This window comes from Loxodonta africana, chromosome 26 (genome assembly GCF_030014295.1).
Source record: "Loxodonta africana isolate mLoxAfr1 chromosome 26, mLoxAfr1.hap2, whole genome shotgun sequence".
Taxonomy (NCBI): Eukaryota; Metazoa; Chordata; class Mammalia; order Proboscidea; family Elephantidae; genus Loxodonta; species Loxodonta africana.
Window position 1 is genome coordinate 35542283 of NC_087367.1, and position 22091 is coordinate 35564373.

Sequence of the window (22091 nt, forward strand, 5' to 3'; positions counted from 1 at the left end):
GACATTTTGAACATTCTGCTGAAAATCTCCTTAGATCCAGCGTTCATTAGGTATATTTTCAATCTTCTAAGTTATTTCATGTGACAGTTTTATTAATTGTCCTGCCGGTATATAATATGGGTCACTCGTCTTCTGGCATCCCAGAGCAGTTTCCTCACTGCCCTGTCTGTCTCCACAGTCTTCTTGCTGCCCTTTCACCTTCTCCCTGCCTCCAAGTCCCAAAAGCCATGTCACATGTTTTGGGTTTCTGTTACTCCCCACTTCAGCATTTTTTGTTTCAGTTATCTCTTGCAGCATTAAACTATCACCCTTAAAGGGCTATTATTTTTCTTTATGATTCTGTGGTCAGAAATTTGGCTAGGAGTCAGTGGAAACAATTCATCTCTGTTTCATGTGCTGCCATTTGGGGCATGTCCACTTAAGCTGAAGGCTCCCAAGTCATTTCACTTACATGTCTTGGGGCCATGGTGCTGGTTGTCATTCGAGGTGCCTAATTTCTGTTCATCTTGGTCCTCTCTATCTCCTCATGTGTTCTTCACTCATCCTTCCAGGCTTCTTTCTGAACATGGTTCTCTTTCTGTCCAGCAGGAGTGCCTGGAGTTCTTTACATGGCAGCTCAGGGTAGCAAGAGAGCAAAAGTAGAAACTTCCAGGCTTCATACTTCTGCTGCTTTCTACTGATCAAAGTAATTTATAAGGCTAGATTCAAGTGGAGGGAGAAAAATACTCCACTTTTGATTGGAGGAGTGGCAGGAGCATTCAGAAGTGGGAGGAATTTTTGGTGGTTGTTTCTATGCAGACAGGCTGCCATGCTACCACTGTAGTTAAATAGCTTTTCATGTAATTGCTTGTGTAATGGCTGTCTACCATCCCTGATAGTTCCCTGATCTGTTAGTTCCCTGAGGATAGCTAAACCAAAAAACCCATTGCTGTCAAGTAGATTCTGACTCATAGTGACCGTATGGGACAGGGTAGAACTTCCTCATGGGATTTCTAGGGAGTTGCTGGCGGGTTCGAACTGCTGACCTTTTGGTTAGCAGCCAAGTTCTTAACCACTGTGCTCCCAGGGCTCCTGTGGGTAGCTAGTCTTCTGTTTTCCTTTGCCCAGCACAGTACCTGGTACAGAGAATGCATTCAGTAATTGTTGAATGAACTAATAACTTTCATTCCATTTTCAATGCTTTTATTAAATATTTTTACAAAAATAGAATCAAACATTCTTTTTTGTTACTGCCTTTCATATCGTGAACTGTTCATTTCTATGCCATTTGTTTACTCCATTTTATTTGGTTATACATAGGACTTTCTAGTATATCTATGTAATATTTTCATCAATTCTTGGACATTTAACTTTTCCACTAGCTTTTTACTATTATAAACAGTCATTACAAGGTTTTGTTTTGTCTTTAAAATTAAATATCTAAGCTATTATAATTCTGTGTGTTATCTTAGACTTTTTAAATGCCATTTATTTATTTTTATTATTTTTTGTAATGAGTAGTATAAAGAAGAAAGCATAAAATAATCCATAATCCTATTGCCCAGGTAACCCTACTGACTGAAAAAAAATACATATACCTAGTTTGCAAGTGTAGGCAGGTATCAAGGACAAAATGAATAGTGAAAGCCTCTCCAGAGCCCCCTAGTGACAATTGGTTTACTGCATTCACTGTATATAATGTGTGTGTATGTTTTTTTATGTGTATATAAGTTTGTGTTTATATAATATATATATACACAAACACATGTTTATTCATTTACATTAAAACATGTAAACAAGAGTTCATGTTTCATGCACTTTATTCTGTTCTGCTTTTCCATGTATTATCTTTTTTTAAATTCAGAGTAATTTTTACTATCACCTATATTTGAGAAAGTTTAAGGTTAAGTTAGGATATTCAGAAATGTCTATCTTGAAAAAAAAATCAGTTAATTCTTAAAATTAACAACATTGAGCCACAACTCTTTTTCTTTTCAGTTTATTCTATTCAGTTACCCTTTTTTCCTTTTACCCCTTGTCGCTATGTCATCCTCAACTGCTGTTTTTTTTAACAGCTTAAAATTTTAATTTTTTCTAATTTATGTACAGTAAAATTCACTCTTTGTGATGTGCAGCTCTGTGACTTTTGAGAAGTGCATAGTCATATATCCATCACCACAGTCTAAACAATTTCTTTGCTGTAATCACTGCTTTTTGTTCACCAAAATGTGTAGAATTAACAGGATATTACAGTAAGTTTGAAAATGTTTGATTGCAAAATAGGGCACTTCAAAACTGTTAATGTTCACTGTAAAATTATTATTATTTTCTTAGCTATATATTATTTTTGTATTGCCAGTATTTTGGAACATGGGTAACTGAAAAAGCACAGTACAGTCTATTTAAATCTGTTCCATCTTCTTCTTTGAGTTCAATTCAATCTTATAAATTCATTATGTCTAAGGTTTGATAATTCTTGGGAGATGTGCAAGATTGGTACCATAAATGACACCCATCATGTTCATTCTTGGGATACCTAGACAGTTACCAAGAAAATTGTTTTTACATAGTTTATCAAGATAGTTAAGCTTAATGCATTTTTGTTATTTTTCTTTTTATCCATATTGACTATATTTTTTAATTCACTGAGTGAGAACATTATAATCAGATGCCTTTGTATGGTATTAAAATTCTATTAAATTTTGAAGAAGAATTAAAGGGTTATTTTCTTAAATAATACTTTATTGTGTTTACGTAGCAAATTAGGTTCCCATTTGACAGTTTCTATACAAGTTGTTCAGTGACATTAGCTGCATTTTTCACAATGTGTCAGCATTCTCATTAATTGTGTTCTCATGGTTCCATTTCTAGTATTGTCGTTTCTCTGCTCCCTTTGTTTTCTCATCTTTGCTTTAGAGTAATTGTTGTCCTTTTGGTCTCATATAGGTGGTTTTTTAATGGAGCCCCATACTCATGGGTATTCTTTGTGTGTCACACTTATTTCACTAAAAGGTGACCTTAGGGGATAGTTTATAAAGGGTTAATTTTAGAATTAAAATTATTGTTTAAGAGTTATGTTTCTTCTGATGGTTAAGCTTGATGTTAAACATTTCTGCAGATTAGATTACAGTTCTAAAATTTATAAATTGATGTATTTGTGAGAAGCTTCAGATACAATCACAGTTCTGTGACTTTTCAGGAATTATATCTTTCATTGGTGATAGGTTCTAGGAGTCCCAGACAATAAAAGAAACCATGAATATGTCTGACAAAATCCAAACATAACTATCTATTTTATCTTCAGGATATTTCTTTTCACTCTTTTTTACCTTCTTTCTATATGGGAGAAAGTTTTAAGTTTGCTGAAAGCTAGCATGTCTTTTTGTCACTTTTTTCATTTTTAGTGATTGAGTCATTGCATTCTGTAGATAGTTACTTCAAACAATTTGGGGGTTAGGAGTGGAGTTAAAAAGAGAAGGCCAATAATGGAGAACCAAACAAAATCAAACTCGTTGCCGATGAGTCGATTCCGACTCATAGCAACTCTACTGGGCAGAGTAGAACTGCCTCATAGAGTTCCCAGGGAGCACCTGGTGGATTCGAACTGCCAGCCTTTTGTCAGCAAACATAGCTCTTAACCACTATGCTACCAGGGTTTCCAAGAATAGAGAAGTAGCCTAAAAAAAGGATATATATTTCCAAATCAGTAAAACTTCTTCCATTTTCTCAAAGAAAACTGCCTCATCTTAAGCGAATTATTTAATGACCCAAGTATCCTGTAATTCTTTGTCAGTTTATATCTCTGATTTCACCATTTAAAATTTGCTATTTTGAGGTGGTTAGAATGAGTATTTATTTTCCTTCGACTTTATCTCTTTCTCATAAATACAAAAAATTGAGGCTGCTTTCTAACATCTCTTTTAATCACAAATTAAGAATAATGTATTATAGCAAAGAAGTCAGCTATTAAGTAAAACTCATTTTAGCCCTCAAATGGTAATTTTTCACCTTCACATTTTACTAATTAATGCTATGCAAAAATAAGATTGTTTTTGAGATGACATCCACTTTCAAAAATTTAAAATGTTGGTTAAACTGAATTTTTTATATGTTGTAGAGTCACCTAATTATACTAATCTCTGAGCAAGGAATTATAGGAAATACAAAAATAAGCAAACATTGTGTTTCCTCAGACAGCTTATTGCCTGGTAGGAGAGAGAAGAAATATATCTAAATGTAATATAAAAAAACCCAGGCAAATGCAAATGTAATAAGTACAATAGAAGAGTTTATGGGAGCAGAAAATGGGATGTGAGAGCAGAGAGAGAATAGTTGGGAAGACTTCATAAAGGAGGTAGCATTTGATTGAACTTTGAAGATGGCTGTGATTTTCATAGAATGAGGAATAAGGTTTTTGCAGAAAAGGGAGCATCGTAAACAAAGAAAAAACAGCTATGGAGGTAGGAAATCCCAGGGCTTATTTTGAAAGGGAGAAAATTACTTGGTTTAGCTTGCAGGGATTGCAAAAGGCTTGACCAGCAACTGACTTCTGTCTGTAGATGTTTCCTGTTTGGCCTGTATAGAGTTATCTTCATTTATATGAGTGTTTTTAATTGGACATTGGCTCCACCACTCCATGTCATCTCATACCTTACGTGCTTTTTCACACCGTTTATGGTGCCAGTCTAGGGGCTGGAGGCATTTGAGTACGTGATCTGTAGAGGCTTAGTGTAATGGGTAGGATTCAGGAAGTTGGAAGATTGTGACAAGATCATGGAGGATATTGAATGCCGTTTTAAGGTATCTGGATTTTATTCTGTGATCAGTGAAGAACTAGTAAAAGTTCCTTAGTAAATGAGGGACATGATTAGAACTGGGCTATGTTAATATTATTCTTTGATGGTGTGATGGCGTTGTGAAGGTGGATTAGAGTTGGAAGAGACTCATAGAAATAGTAAAGGAATCATGTGGGCTTTCAACCAAGGTAGTAACTGATTGAGGTAGTTATTTGGGAGACATTTAAGGGTTAGAATCAACAGGATTTGTAAATGTTTCTATGTGGGGGAGTAAGATGATTTGAAGATAAGGCAAAAGCTTAAGCCCTATAAATATTGTCATCATCAGAGATAGTAAAGCCAGAAATAGTGGTAAGCTTAAGAGAACGTAGGATATAGAAATGTTGTCTTATTTTTTAACAAAATACAGGATTTATAATCTGAAGCCAGATTTGGCCCATTTATGATAGGACTGTATTGCTTCATAGTAGCTTCAAATAATTGTGTTTCCAAAGTAGAGTTTAGTATGGCTCTCTGTTGTGGTTAGTTGCTGTCATATTGATTCCGACTCATAGTGACCCCATGTATGCAGAGTAGAACTGCTGAGGGTTTTCAAGGCTGTGTCCTTTTGGAAGCAGATCTCCAAGCCTGTCTTCCAAGGTGCCTGTTGGTGGGTTTGAACTACAAACCTTTCTGCTAGTAATCATACACTTAGCCATTTGTGCCTCTCAGAGAGCTTCAGGACTTTCTACTAACTGAAATATGTCCTTCCTTGGAAAACCTTTCTTATCAATAAACCTACTTGAGTGAAAATTAAGACAGAAACAACCTTTGGGACTAATTTCGGGAATCTCTTTAGATTCACTTAACTGTCTAAATAGTAAAGATTTATAATGACTTAAATGTTAAGTCATTGACAGCTGAGTCCTTCCCCCCACCAGTTCTTTGGCTTTGCGTAATGCTTTTGGGATCTTTGTAGTTTGTTCTTTCTCACGATAAATCAAGGGTATTTTGAATGAACTCTCTAAGTATGCCTCTGTGGCCTGAAGGTAAATTTGATCAATGTGAGAGAAATTCTTCCTTATAGGGCTCCCTACAGCTCTGCTTTTAGGATTAACCTGTTTTGAGGGTCCCACAACCATCTTCACATTCAGTGACTCACAGAGCTTAAGAGGCATTTGGACTCAAGGCTGTTGTTCAGTAGGGGAAGGATAAAATACACAGCAAGACTACCAAAAAAAAAAAAAAAAAAACCAAAAACAGCAAGACTAGCAAGGGAAAAAGACACGTCAGGCCGAGGCTGGAGCAATCCAGGTACAGGCCTTCAGCATTTTCCCTCCCAGAGGGATGGGCTACATAGAATGGACTTTTTCCTCCAGCAGTGTAACCTGTGCGCAATGTTTCTGTCCAGGGAAGCCTGCTTTATGAATCAAAGTCCAGAGTTTTTATTGGGTGCTGGTTACATAGGTACTCTCTGCCAATGTAACTAGCTACAGCTATCAAAATTCCAGATTCCCAGAATAAAACCAGGTGTTTGCCGTAAATTACATATTGTTTATAAAATCTAGGCAAGCTGGCAAAGCAGTATTCAGAGCCCAAGTAAGTAAAACAACCTTACCAAAATAAGGAACACTGACACTCTAAATTCAGGTTCCTAGACCCAGCCAAGGGCTAACCCTGCAAGCCAACCCTTCCAAAGACAGCAGGCTTGCTATGTTAACTCACCCATTCCTTTTTCCCAATTCCAGGTTACGATGTTGCCATTCCAACTTCCTGGATCTTTGACTCACTTAGATGCCATCCTAACCCTTAATATAGTTTAGGTTTATACTGTATCTTAAGATTTTACTTTGCTTTCTGATTGTAGTCTCTGTCAAGACTACAAATACAAGAAATGGTGAGAGAAAAGTATGGCCTGCTCTTAAAACAAAGTGGAATGGCTTATCTCTTCAGACGCTAAAAAAAAAAAAAAAAAAGCCTGAGATTCTCAACCTCTTCCCAGCTTAAATGACAGCCCCAGGAGCAGTGCATTTTTCAGATGTCTTATTCTGTGACGTTTATACTCATGGTTTTTTGTGTATTTCTGGATATATCTTGCAGTTAAATCATTATTGTTGTTGAGGTTAGAAGAAACATGATCTTTATATATTTGTTTCTGAGTTTCCCTTTTGCTATATATTGGTTCCCTGTGAATACTGTCTATACTTAGCCTGAGAGCATTTTTTAGAATTTATGGAACATGGAATTATAGGTGAAAATTCTTTGTTGGTAGTAATGGAATAATTTCAGTTTCTATGACTATGGGAGGGATGAACGAGAGATAATAAAACATTTGAGAAGATTAGAATATATTTTACTTTTATCAGAGTAAAGATTTTTTTCTATTTACCTGCCTGTATTATGTCCCCTTTGCTCCTATGAATGCATTCTAACTAAAAGAGGAGGAGAGAATAAATCACAAAGTGATATTACAGTGGCAACAACCTTGGCACCTTAAGGATAAGGATAATTTCCCTCTTGAACAACTGTAGCTGTCTTTGTTATGCTTTAATTCTTACCAGATCTTGAAAAGCTCAGGACTGCTTCTAGAATCTTTGGGAAATTGGAGAATTTGTATAGGAAAGAAAAATCTCATATTTATCCATGTTCTTCAGAGGAGAGATATTCAAATTAATGTCAGGGGAAGAATAAGCAAATAAGTATTTGTGTATAGTATTTCATCTAAGATGTCATAAATTTTCAAACTTCACTTATTTGTGTACTACTAATAAAGAAAAAAATTCCCAATTGTTTTCTTATCACTTAGAATTTACATTAGAATTGGAGGTTTTATATTAGAATTTAGACTTTTTATACTCTATGCCATTGAAGGGATTGGTGACACAGTGGTATTGTTTGTTTTTAAAGAGCGTGCTCCACTGTTGATGCTGGAATTTCAACTCATTTTTTCTGTTACACATCTTAGATATGTATAAATTTTCCACGGCATGGTTTAAGCTATAGAACAGAAAGGGAAGGGATAAACTTTCCTCTACATTACCCAAGTGCTCTCAAGAGCCCTGTAAATATTATTACTTGTTTGTTTACAGATGAGGAAATTGATATAGTTTTAAGTAACCTGTTGCAGGTGACATAGCTTGTAAATAGAAAAGGTAGATTTTTTTTTAACAGCTTTACTTTAATTGCATGTAAACGTCACCCTTTGTAAGAGTGCAACTCAATGATTTTTAGTAAATTTGTGGAGTTGCACAACCATGCCCACAATCAGTTTTAAAACATTTTATCACCTTCAAAAAGAATCCTTCTGTCCATTTGAGTCCCTGCTTCTACTTTCAGTCTCAGGTAACCACTGATGTGCTTTCTATTCCTATAGATTTGCATTTTCTGGGATGAATGGAAATTCTACAAGGTGTAATCTGTTGTGGCTGTCCTTTTTCACTTAGTGTATCTTGAGGTTCATCCATGTGCTAGCATGCATATATCAGTAGCTTATTCTTTTTTCTTGCCAAATGGTATTTCTATATGTAGATGTATCACATTTTGTTCATTCACCAGTTAGTGATCATTTGAATCATTTCCAGTTTTTGGCTATTTAACATTCCTGTGAACGTTCTTGTACAAGTCTTTGTGTGAACATATTTTCATTTCTTTTGGATAAGTGTTAGGAGTAGAATTGGTGGGTCAATGATAAGTCTATGCTTTAACTTTTTCAGAAACTGCTAAACTAATTTCCAGAGTGACTATACTGTTTTACATTCATGAGCAGTGCACAGGGCCACCAGTTTCTTCACATCCTGGCCAGTACCTGCTGTCGTCAGTCTTTTTGATTACAGCCGTTATGACGGAAGTGCAGTGAGCTCTTATTATGTTAATAATGTTGAGTATTTTTTTCTGTGCTTATTAGTCATTTGTATATCTTCTTTTGTGAAATATGTATTCACATATTTTGCCCAATTTTTATTTGGGTGATTTATGTTATTACTGAGTTGTAAGAGATTTTTATATATTCTAGATACAAGTTCTTTATCAAATACGTGATTTGTAAAGATTCCTTCCCATTCTGATTTGAGTTTTCATTTTCTTAATGGTGTCTATTGAAGAGCAAAAGTTTTTAATTTTGATTAGCTTCATTTTATCTGTTGTTTTCCTATATGGATACAGCTTTTGGTGTCATATTTAAGAAATATTTGCCTAATCCAAGGTCACAAAGATTTTCTCTTGTTTTCTTCTTGAACAGGAATTGGTAAACTACAAACCGAGAACCACATTTGTCCCGCTGCATGTTTTTGTAACTAAAGTTGGATTAAAACATAGCTACACCCATGCATTTACAAATTGTCTGTGGTTGCTTTCCTGCTCTAATGACAGAGTTGAATAGTTATGACAGACTTTATAGCCAACATAACATAAATATTTACTTTATGACCTCTTTCATACGTTGTTTGCTGATCTCTGTTCTAGGAGTCTTAAAGTTTTAACTAGAATTGTTAGGCCTATGTTCAGATTTAATTTTTGTGTATGGTATGAGATAAAGGTCTAAGTTTGTTTCTTGGGATATGGATATGCAGTTGTCCCACCACCATTTGTTGAACAGATTATCCTGTATGTAATGAGTCTTTTTTTTTTTTTTCTGCTTTCAAGATTTTCTCCTTGTTTTTGATTTTCAGCAGTTTGATTATGGTATATCTAGGTGAGAATCTCTTTGTATTTATCCTACTTTGGGTTTATTGAGTCTCTTGGATCTGTAGATTGTTTTTCATCAAATTTGGAAAGTTTTCAGCTATTCTAGGTTTTTTTTTCCTGTCTCCTTTCTCTCTTTTCTCTGTTTGAGATTCCTATTATGTGTATGCTGGTATACTTGCTGTCTGTAAGTCTCCAATGTGCTATTCAATTTTCTTTAACCTTTTTTTCCCTCTGTTCCTCAGCTTGGATAATTTCTAATATTTTATCTTCACTTTCACTGATTTTTTTCTCCTATAATACCACATGTGCACTTCAGACCATTTAGGAATTTTCATTTTGGTTTTGTATTTCTCAACTCTAAAATTTCCATTTGGTTCCTTTTCATGGCTCTTTATTGACATTCTTATCTGTTTACTCATGGGCATTGTATTTTCTTCATTTCTTTAAGCATGACTTCCTTTAATTCTTTGAAAATTTATAATAACTGTTTTGAAGTCTTTGCCAAATCCAGTATCTTGTCCCGTTCGAATACAGTTTTTAGTGGTTACTTTTTTTTCCCCTAAGTATGGGTCACAATTTCCTGTTCCTTGGTATATGGTTCATAATTCATATAATATAGCAACTCTGGATTCTGATTTTATTCATGTTTTCCCTACAGGTTGTTATTGTGTACTTTTTTAAAGCAACTTGCTTGGTCTTAGTCTGTGGAATTTGTGTTCCTCATGATTGCTGTCTGTCCCCTCAGCTTTTTTTTAATTCTAGTTTTCATTTTTAAGATTGCTTCCTAGAGTTCACCTCTGTGCCTGCATAGCTTAGTGCTTGTCTAATGATTAGTTGGAGATTGTGCTTTCACCCTGCCAGTGGATTGTGTGTGTGCTGGGAAGCACATTTAAAATTCAGGCCATTTTCAAGGTTGGCTCTTTTACTTTCCATTGGATTCTCTTAAGTCACTCATGTGTGTGCACCCAGATTCCCAGTCAGCTAGGAATGTGTGAAGAGCTTGGTTTCTGTCAAGTCTCCCCAATTAGCTGACATTTTATGAGGGAACTTATGGTCTCCTATGCTTGTATGTGCAATCTCTTAGTCAGCCAGGATTGTATGGACTGCATAGGCCTCTCCTCAGAGATTTGTGGAGGATTTATCAAGACTTTCTGTGGCTCTGTCATTTCCAAGATTTCTCTTTTGAATTTCTAGCTAGTCCTCAGGTAGCAGCTTGCCCCAGCTGGTACAACAATCTCAGGCTAAGAGAACTGTACGCTTTTCTGTTTCCAGCTGGGTGTGTGTTTTCCGCCCTCTTTTCCAAATCAAAGTCATTCGCCTTCAGCAATGAAACTATTGGTTTTCATAGCCAACCTTACCCAGGTGGAGCTACCAGGTCAAAGGAGTAGGGAAGGGGATAGAGGCAGCCACTGGCAAGACACCAGTCTTCACTATTCTTACCAGAAGTCCAGATGTTTTTTAACAGTAAATTCTTCTCATTTGTATTTTGCCTTTAGTTGGCTTTCAGAACCCAGAAATGGTTGTTTTGGTAGCTTTTTCAAGTTTTATAGTTGTTCTTTTGGGGAGAGATTTTGTACTCCTCCACTAGAGGGAGGCCCACTTCAGAATGCAAATTTTAAAACCCAGGTATAGTACGTAGTCTTTGCGAATGCTTTTTCCCTTAATTCGTGCTACCTTTTTTGTGGGGATAGAGAACAGGTAATTTTTTTGTGTGTGTGTGCTTTAAGTGGAAGTTTACAAATCAAGTCAGTCTCTCATACAAAAATTTGTATACACCTTCTGTGTACTCCTAGTTGCTCTCGCCCTAATGAGACAGCACACTCCTCCTCTCCACCCTGTATTCCCAGTGCCCATTCAGCCAGCTTCTGTCCCCCTCTGCCTTCTCATCTCCCCTCCAGACAGGAGCTGCCCACATAGTCTCATGTGTCTACATGCCTCACCAGTATAATTTTCTATCTTATAGTCCAGTCTAATGCCTGTCTGAAGAGTTGGCTTTGGGAATGGTCCCAGTCTTGGGCTAACGGACGGTCTGAGGACCATGACATCTGGAGTCCTTCTAGTCTCAGTCAGACCATTAAGTCTGGTCTTTTTACAAGAATTTGAGGTTTGCATCCCACTCCTCTCCTCTTCTTTCCTTTTGGTTTAGTCCAGTTGTGCTGACCTCTCCTGTATTGTGTGTTGTTTTTAGCTTCACCTAAAATAGTTCTTGTCTACTATCTTATTAATGAATGCCCCCTCCCTCCCTCTGTCCCCACCCTCATAACAACCAAAGAATATTTTCTTCTGTGTTTAAACTATTTCTTGAGTTCTTGTAATAGTAGTCTCGTACAGTATTTGTCCCTTTGCAGCTTACTAATCACTTAGCATAATGCCTTCCAGACTCCTCCATGTTAGGAAATGTTTCATGGATTCATCATTGTTCTTTATCAATGTGTAGTATTCCACTGTGTGAATATGCCATAATTTATTTATCCATTAATCCGTTGATGGGTACCTTGGTTACTTCCATCTTTTTGATATTGTGAACAGTGCTGCAGTGAACACGGGTGTAAATATGTCTATTTGTGTGATGGCTCTTATTTCTCTAGGATATGTTCCAAGGCGTGGGATTGCTGGATCATATGTTAGTTCTATTTCTAGCTTTTTAAGGAAGCACCAAATCAATTTCCAAGGTGGTTGTACCATTTTACATTCTCACCAGTAGTATAAAGTGTTCAGTCTCTCCACAACCTCTCCAACATTTATTATTTTGTGTTTTTTGGATTAATGCCAGCCTTTTTGGAGTTTTTTCTTTTTTTTTTTTGGAGTGTGATGGTATCTCATTGTAGTTTTGATTTGCATTTCTCTAATGGCTAATGATCGTGAGCATTTCCTCATGTATCTGTTAGCTGCCTGAATGCCTTCTTTAGTGAAGTGCCTGTTCATATCCTTTACTCATTTTTTAAATGGGTTGTCTTTTTCTTGTTGAGCTTTTGCAGTATCGTGTAGATTTTAGAGATCAGACGCTGATTAGAAATATCATAGCTAAAAACTTTTTCCCAGTCTGTAGGTAATCTTTTTACTCTTTTGGTGAAGTCTTTGGATGAGCATAGGTGTTTGATTTTTTGAGCTCCCAGTTACCTAGTTTCTTTTCTGGTGTTTGTGCGTTGTTAGTAATGTTTAGTATACTGTTTATGTCATGTATTAGGGCTCCTAGCATTGTCCCAATTTTTTCTTCCATGGTCTTTATCATTTTAGATTTTATATTTAGGTCTGATCCATTTTGGGTTAGTTTTTGTGCATGGCGTGAGGTATGGGTCTTGTTTCATTTTTTTGCAGATGGATATCCAGTTATGCCAGCACTATTTGTTAAAGAGACTCTTTTCCCTATTTAACTGACTCTGTGCCTTTGTCAAATATCAGCTGCTCATATGTGGATGGATTTATGTCTGTATTCTCAATTCTGTTCCATTGGTCTATGTATCTGCTGTTGTACAGGTACCAGGCTGTTTTGGCTACTGTGACACTATAATAAGAGAACAAGTAATTTTTTAAAAGAGAGAAATAAATAACAAAGAGGAGTGAATGGATGAACCGTGATTAAGTCTTAGAGTTCTAAATAGTACGAGACGTTTACCTGTGTATACGTAGATTTGTGAGCTCAAACTGAGGTTGGTTGAAGGGTTTGGTGGCTCTCCTGGAACAACATGTGTTGTTTCTTCAGAGGGACAAATAATTTTCTTTATAATATACCTTGCTTCATAACAATTTTATGAAATAGGTATTATAATTATTATTTTACAGATAAGGAAACAAATTCTCAGTTTAGGGACTTACCCTTGCTCTCAACATGTGTACGTGGTAGAGACGGGACTTAATCCCATGTCTTCTGACTTCTTGTTCTTTATATTCTATATAACTGCTTTCCTTTCTCTGCCATGTCATAATTACCTGAAGATTCCTTGATGATCTTAGTGTATTTATTTATGTAAATAGTACTTGAGATTGGAACAGTTCACAACAATCTTCCTAAATTTTTGCTAGGAGCTCAAATTCTTTCTTTTCCCCCCAAATGATAATCGTTCTTAACTCACTGAAGAGTCCCTATTCATTCAGGCAGTTATTAAGCAAACTGGTAAGAGTCATAGAAGGAGATGTCCCATGGCAGCTTCCTCTGCCAGCTTCCTCTTTTTTTCTTACTCCATAGATGCAGATTCTGCCCAAGAAGCCCCTGCATTGCAGAGGGACTGGAGATCTGTATGATCTGTTTATTTCGCAATTGACAAGGGTAAGGGGGCCTTTTTGGGGGAGGCGCTTGGGTGCCCTGAATTTAGCTTTATGCAGCTGGAATAATATTTATTTTGGGATTCTTAAGCTTAGTATTTTTAAAAACCCTTCTATGAATTGTTTGTCCTACAGTAGTTAAGTGTCAGATTATCATATTAAAAAGCATTTATTGTAATAGTGATTTTTTTTAAAGTTCTGTTCAAAAAAGTCATATAAACTTGAGTTATGCTTCTAAAAATTCTAAATCTGGAGTCATTTAGCATATACTGAATATAAGTAAAATTTCACTATAATTAAAATTTTAGAAAGATTTTTGATAACTTTCTATAACCCATAATAAATTAAAAAAAAAAAAAGAAAAAACCTTTTGCCATCGAGTCGATTCCGACTCATAGTGACCCTATAAGACAGAGTAGACCTGCCCCATAGAGTTTCCAAGAAGTGCCTGGTGGATTCGAACTGCTGACCTTTTGGTTAGCATCCATAAGGCTTAATCATTATGCCACCAGGGTTGCTCTATTAATCTGCTCTGTTCCTTTTCCATGTATCCATCAAACTGTAGAGTGAAAAAGGGATTTATGGATATACCATGAAAATTGTGGGTGGGTGTGGTGTCTTTTTTCTTGCTGGTAGAAATTATTACTGGCTTCCTTGAATTCTGTATCTACCCTACATGCCAATGAAATTTGAGTTATATCTGCAGACTGTCCTGTATATCTGTTCATTAGGATAAGTATAAAAGTACAGTTGGTGAGTCGTAGGGGAGCCAAGATTAATCAGTTTTATAGTTCTCACTTAGCAGGTTTATAGAACAAATGTCAGAAATGATGGTATTTATAGTAGGATACAATTAAAATAGGCAAGGAAGAGTTTGATACTCTTTTAAAGTTGCAGAAGCATTAGACAGATGATTAGAGCCCTGATGGGTAGACTTGAGAAGATTTGAGTTGGTGATGGTCTGATTGGCCTATTTTTATTTTCGAGGATATTATTATACCTGGTAGTGAAATAGTTTTGTTTACCTAAAGAAGTAGTGTACATTTATATAATTTAAATTGATGTTTTTAGTATTCTATATGTTTTATACTTTTAAATGGTCCTCTTTAAACATTCAATTTTTAGATTTTAAAATCAACAGTAACTTTATATATGTTATCCTTACCGCTGTTAATAAACATTCCACTTTCTAGTGCCAACATATTTGGAAAACTGTTTTTATCCTTAAACATCTTAATGACTTTTTTTTTTCCTTCTGTTTTCTTTAAGCCATAAGGATGAGTTTACCATTATTCCTGTACTGGTTGGAGCTCTGAGTGAGTCAAAAGAACAGGAATTCGGAAAACTCTTCAGTAAATACCTAGCGGATCCTAGTAATCTCTTTGTGGTTTCTTCTGATTTCTGCCATTGGGGTAAGTTCTAGATTTTAACATACCATGGTATACTTGTGGTTAAAGGTATCTTTTCATTCTAAATTCTGATTTTCAGTTCTTTATCACTTTCTTTGGGAAGTTTTACTTTTAAGAACAATGTTTAAAAGTGAATAAAAAAGTCTTTTGGTCATTTAAAAAAGATCAGACTATAATAGTAGATTATGTTTGCATTTCCAAAGGCGACTGGTATAATTGGATTCACACTGTGAGGGCATCCTTGCTTAGGTACTTAATGTTAGTGGAGTTAAGATCTTTTTAACCCTGTTTCCAGCTACAGTATGCATTGTAGATTCTCTGTAGTTGGTTCTGTGGTGGATAAAACAAACGTTCTTCATTAGAATATAGAAGAGCACTATATGCTATGCTAGTCCTTTTGTACATCTCCTTTTTTTTGTAATTAGCTTTTTTTCTCCTCAGTGCTTAATTTTTGCTCACAGTTGCCATCAGTTTAGATTTACCCTCAAAAGATAGCACATTGCATTGGTAGTAGTTTATAACGGTAGGAACTCTTAAATTATTTTTGTGAATTTAAAGAGTAATAATATATCATAGAGGAAGTAAAGCTTTTGTGGATGCTTCTTTAGTAAACTTTGTTTTTTGGATTCTTTGGATATAGTTTGCACTCATTTACCCAGTACTATCCCAGCATATTTATGAGTTCCGTTCCCTTTAGGACATCTCTTTGACTCATTCATTCATTGTTTAAGGATGCCAATATCTGTTCATTCATCATCTAGTTCTTTGATTATATTGTTAGTATGGCCAGAAAAACTTCCTTAATGAGACGTAGGGAGCCCTGGCTTTTACATGTCTTACCCATTGATTACCAGAGTTGATTCAGTATATCTGGCCTGGTTAGGCTTGTATCTTCTCTTACCTCCCACACTGAGTGGCTTTCTTAAAGGCATGATCTCATTGAAGAGAACTGTTGTTCCTAATGGTATAGTTTTTTGTTTAAGGCAGTGGTTCTCAACTGGGGGCATTTTTTGCTTCCTGTGGGGTATTTGGCAATGTCTGGGGATATTTTTGGTCATCACAAGTAGGGGAAAAGGGGTGTGGTACTGACATCTAGTGGGTAGAGGCCGGGGTTGCTACTGAACATCTTACAGTGCAAAGGACAGCCCCCCTACATCAAAGAATTATCTGGTCCAAAAACGTAATAGTGCTGAGGTTAAGAAACCCTGGTTTAGGATATGCAGATGGCTGAGCTTCCTTGCCAGATTCACAAAGAAGCTCTCAAGGTTCCTTAATAACTAATTCTATTGGATAGTTATTGTGTTACATGGAAGTTTTTTTTTTATGAATATATATATATGTACATTCTTCTTGGATTTGAGGGCTAGATACTAGATGCTTAAAAGGGCTTTTATTTTTTTAAATTTCTTTGGTACTCTGAAATTTAGTAATGGTTGATCTTAACCTAGGGAGTATCATTACTGTTAAAAGGGCTATTTTTCTTAGCATTGTGAATTTGCTTTGGTAACAAAACATGTTTTGGAAATTAAAAGATCCTCAAAGCTGTGCTCTGTCCTTTTTCATTTTTAAGGCTGTTGTGAACGACTTGATTTTAGTTTCCCTGATACTGTTGTTCAGAGTCTGAAATCTTTGTCCAGATTGGCACCATGTGCAACCACAGCATAAATTCACATTGAACATTAGTAGGTGTCCTAATATTACTATCTTCTGTGGAATTATCTTTTTTTTTTTTTTCATCTCATTCATGAAGAGATAATCTGACATATCAGGGATTTTTTAATAATTCCAATGCAAGCAAACTTTAGTCCTTGACTATCTTTAAGTACAAAGATAGAGAAAGAAAAATGAATTCTGTCATATGTTCTACCCACATTTTCAGAAAATTGGTTAGGTCATGATCTCCCCTGATTTCTTGAAAATCTTAGCATTTAAATAGTAAGGTAGGATTACTATGTTATATTTACAAAAAAGAACCTAAATTTTTAGAAGGTTGATAAATGTTAGCTATGAGAATTGTTCGGAACTAAAATGTGTTTATATTTACATTTGGTGATTACATAACAGAATTTTTCCAAATGTTCATTTCAGTGTGTCATCATCACTAAAAATACTCATTAAGTGCTTACTTTGTACTTACAGAAGGTACTGTGCTTGTTCTTGGTAGGAAATTTGGTAGTTGTTGGGAGGGAAGGGGCTGGTGCCCTTGTGGTGCAGTGGTTAAGAGCTTGGCTGCTAACCAGACGATCAGCAGTTCAAATCTACCAGCTGCTCCTTGGAAACCCTATGGGGCAGTTCTACTCTGTCCTATAGGGTCATTATGAGTCAAAATAGACTCGACAGCAATAGGTTTGGGAAGTAATGGGAAGTTGTGTACTATTGCAAAATTATTTGTCTCCTTACTACCATAGTAATAGTAACTGTCATTCTTGTAAAGTAAGATTCACTCTCTATTTTACATACCTATTGAAGTAATATGAATAATTGACTAGCTATGGATTAAACTATCTTAATTTAGGAATTAAGTTTCATTTTTCTCAAATTCAAACTGTAGTGGCACTGGGGTATCTTTCCTGAATTAGGAAGAGTGCTAGATTTCCATCTCAAAAATCTAGCTTTTTTCATGAAGATAATATCTAGGGGTGCTTTTATTTCTTTCTTTCTTTTTTTAAAAGATACCATACCAAACTAATCATAACACTGAATTCTAAATCAGTACAGAGGAAGGGCTCAGTTTTCTAAGCATGCAGAGACCTGAAAAGGCTCATCGAGTTAGGTTCTTAACACAACTCCACATTTCTTAATAGCTAAGTTTTAAATAAAAATCACTTAATCGATTATGGCACATTTGACAAGTGACTCATATATACAGTGGAAGTTCCTTTGTTTTTGTTGAGTAATATTATAGCAGATTACTGGCAGTGACCACATTTTTTATTTCTAGTCATTTGTTCTCATATTTTGTCTATCTTCAGTAAAAAAGAAAGTGAGAAACCTGGTGATAAAGGCAGTTGGAAGTTCTGTATGTAAATTTAAGGGATTTTTGCCTTATTGACCTTGTTTGTTAGCCAATATCCATGGCAAGAATGACTTTTTTTTTTTTTTTAATGTATTTTACTTTAAAGATGTTCATCTTTCTGGACCCAATTAGCTTTTATTTAGATTTGAAAAGAGACGTAAAAAGGTAAAGGTAGAAAAACTAAAATTCTCTTTTAAGTTTTCCTTTGGGGTGAGATAAACTCAAATGAGAGACAGGAACCTAGATTCTATGTGCTATCTTTTTTCTGTCCCCTCATCTGAGCTCTCCAAAAGGAAATCCTGCATTTCAGTTCCTATGTTTTATTTTATCCATGTTATATAGAGGGAAATGCTTGAGTTAACCCAGTCGGATGATATTTTCCAGGTAACCCTTCTCTCCTCCTGCTACTAGCAAGAAAATAGAATAAGTGAAAGGACATTTGCTGCTAGTTTATTTTTACCATGGTTAAGTAATGTCCCAATATTTTGTGTACTTACCAAGTTCTGCATCCTATAGGATGGCTCCATATAAGTGAATTTCTAATTAGTAGAATTTTCGTTAAGTTTCATTTTTGCTTTTCTCCATATGCCAAGCCCAAGCCCATTGCCGTCGAGTCGATTCTGACTCATAGCGATCCTATAGGGCAGAGAGGAACTGTCCCATAGGGTTTCCAAGGAGCGCCTGGTGGATTTGAACTGGTTAGCAGCCGTAGCTCTTAACCACTATGTCACCAGGCTTTCCTTTCTCCATATATAGTATTAATATTTGTGGTTTTCTGATCTCCCAGAAATGTATATTTCCAAATTTATATTATTGGCAGCTTTCATTAACATAATTTTCAGTTAACTTCTAAGAAGATTCTAAATGAAACTGGATCTAACAGAAGTTGATTCATTAAAAGTTGACTCATACTTTTACTTGATTTTCCATTTATGGTGGTTTTAAGTCCAAATTAATTTCAACAAATTTACTTGATAAATACTTATGACACATTATACTGTTTTGTTAAAATATGAATAAAATTTACTATAGTCTCTTCAGCAATTTTGAATTTTGATCCATAAACTTCCATTTATCTAGGTTTACATGATTTCCTGTTTATAAATATGTGACAGTTGTTAAAAATGGCATTTTGCTCTAAATATTTGTGAAATTTATACCTCAGCTATTTAGATTTCTTTTAAAATTTATATTAACAAGTGATTATTTATGCATAGTCTTCCTTTTTCTTAAACTGTTGTGAACAGTGCTATTACTGTTTTCTAAATATATATATTGGTTTGAATGCAAGTTAGCTAATTCCTAAAATATATTTTATCCAAGCCTTCATATTTTTCTCAAATATTTGTACATACTGATCTCATATAATCAGGTTTTTGATCTGTTGCAAGTTTAAGAGTAAGACTGCAGAATAAAAGGACTACAGTATTTTGTTTATAAAAATGATTACCTAATTTCATACTACTTAGATATTTTCTTTATGAAATACCTTTTCTCTTTGGTAGTGATTTCGGTTGTGAATGTCCCCAGTTCTTAGTTTGGCTCTAGTATGGTCTAATATCCTATCTGAAAATTAGTTGTGAGGTTAACTCAAATATTTGAAGGTGCTTTCACATATAAACATAAAATCCTACAGAAATATGTAACAGTGTAATTTTTACTAGACATTTGTCTGAAAATCTGTCTTATCGGTCTTTCGAGGACTTTATAAATCAACTTTCAAGCTTATTGTTTATTTCTGCAATCCAGTAGATAGCTTAGTGTTGAAGTATTTTAATATTTTTAAAAACTTTTTGGAGGTACTTAAAAAGTAGTGTTGGTTCTTGTACCATTCATTGTTGTTTGTCCTCATTAGTTGATTGTTGTGTGTTAAACAGACATCCCTGGAGCTTATTCTCCAAACTCTGTGAATCCACTCATTAATCACCAGTCACCTTTGGAGATGGGAAAATTACTTACCTGTATTTCTTTTTCTCAGAAAGCGTGCTCTGGAATGGATTCACAAATGAGCTACCCTCCTTTCTTCAAAGAGTAAGGTTTCTACTTTACAGGATTTTTTTTCTTGGGTTATTTTTCCTCTTATCTTTTGAATTTGAAAAGAACTGAGGGAAGGCACCTGAAGAAACTACTGATACTCACTAGGGGAGTCCAAAGCTTGTACTGTCCCGAGGGGCAGTGTCAGTGGCTCTTAAAGCTAGAAAACTCATACTTGGAGTTGAAACAGGGGCTCAGAGAATCCATTTTCCCAGTGTACCTTCTGAAAGGATAAGTTTCAGGTAAGTAATTTTCTCTTACTATGTGATATGCTTTATTCATACTTATAAAAATATATAAGTCCAGTTCTCCAGGTACTAAGGCAACTGTTTGTTCATAGTTTAGATTCATAAGTTTTACTGAATATTAGAAATATAAAAACTTATAAAGCAAATTATATCTGCCTATGAGATACATGAAATAATTTATTTTAAATTGATAATAAATATTTAATTGAGATTACATTTATGATCGGTATATTGTGCTAGTTCTGTCATTTCCCTTCTTATTAAATAAAGTAGTGATAGTTATTTTTTTAATAGTAAGAGAAACAAATCTTTTGAACTCCAGTTCCAAGTGGTGTTTAACTGAAGTTGTGTATGTGTACGTGCGTGTGTGTTTGTGGCTAGGATGATGACAACTATTTACTTCAAATTAGGTGCTTTCTGGGTGTATATTGAACAACTAATTGCTCAAGGAATTTTTAAATATTTGTACAATTTTTTAAATTATCATGAGACAGTGAGCTGTTATAAGTAAAATATTCGTTGCTATAGTAGTTATATTTAGTATGCAGTTAGCTTAACAGATACGTTGTTACAGATATTTATACTCAGTTCTGCTGCTAAATGTGAGGTAAATACTGAAGAGTAGCAAAAAGTACATAGCAAAATATTAAACATTTGCTTAAATTGACTTTCTGTGTATTTTGTTATTCTTATTAAATCACAGTTTGATTCAGTATTTTAAAGTATTTTAGCCATTTCATAATCTGAAAACTCAAAAAGTCCGTATGACTTTCCTTCAGAAGTGTTTTTTAGTGAAAGTTGCACTGAAATGGTCCATGTGAACAATATACCATTTTAAAATATAGTTACACTTTTCACTTACTATTGAGGCAGACTTGACCAACCTCAACCATTTGAAACAGCAGCTTTGAACTTGGAAATAAGCTGAAAGGATTTTTGAGTAGCAAATGGCTATCACAAGGTATATGAACTTTTCTCTGCACCTGGGAGTAGCAATTTTCAAATAAGACAGTTGTGTCCTAAGCATAGGGCTTATTCAAAGTAACTAAACTAACATTTGTTTCCAGAAGCAGGGAAAAGAGAATATATTAGTATGAACCCAAAGCAGGTTCAAAAATATACATCTTGATTTCTTCCAAGGATATTACTCTTAGTACAGCACTACAGTGACAGTGAGTTAGAATTTTCTTGTCTAAGGTGATTCATTTAATTGTTCATTTACTTCACAAAAGATTTTGGATAACTTTTATCAAAAGAACTTTGAAATAGAAGTAGAAATTCAGTATCAATGAATTGAGTCAATAAGTTGCTGTGATAGAACTTTAGATTTGGTTTTGAGCCTCCTGGCAGTCATGGCATACAGGGAAAAATAGCATCAATTATATAGTTCTCTTTATTCAGTAGAAAGAAGTATATACATACGTAATATGTTTGTTAAGGAAGAACAAAGCTATACCTAACTATATTTTGAAAGAAAGGAATCTCTCATGAATTATTTATTTGTGGGGATTGAGTGATTGTCACTGTCATCTCTTACAGTTTTTTTAGTTCAAGGACTGTAATGGATCTCATAGCTATGAAAACATGCAGTAATTTACAATGTTTACAAAAGAAGTTAAATATATTCAGAAAGCAGAGGTAGCCTCAGAACCCTATTGCTTGACTCTAGGATACCACCAACTGT

The 22091-nt window shown here is 35.0% G+C and overlaps 1 protein-coding gene across 4 annotated transcripts in view; it reads left to right on the top strand.

Annotated features, from left to right (window-relative positions):
- The window catches only part of MEMO1 (mediator of cell motility 1), a 143067-nt gene that overhangs the window by 84999 nt on the left and 35977 nt on the right, over positions 1 to 22091 (top strand). For all 4 annotated transcript variants that reach the window (XM_003416060.3, XM_064277242.1, XM_003416061.4 and 1 more), the window contains one exon: positions 14970 to 15112. In XM_003416060.3, coding sequence (XP_003416108.1) covers positions 14970 to 15112 — 143 coding nt within the window. The remainder of the gene's footprint in view (positions 1 to 14969; positions 15113 to 22091) is intronic.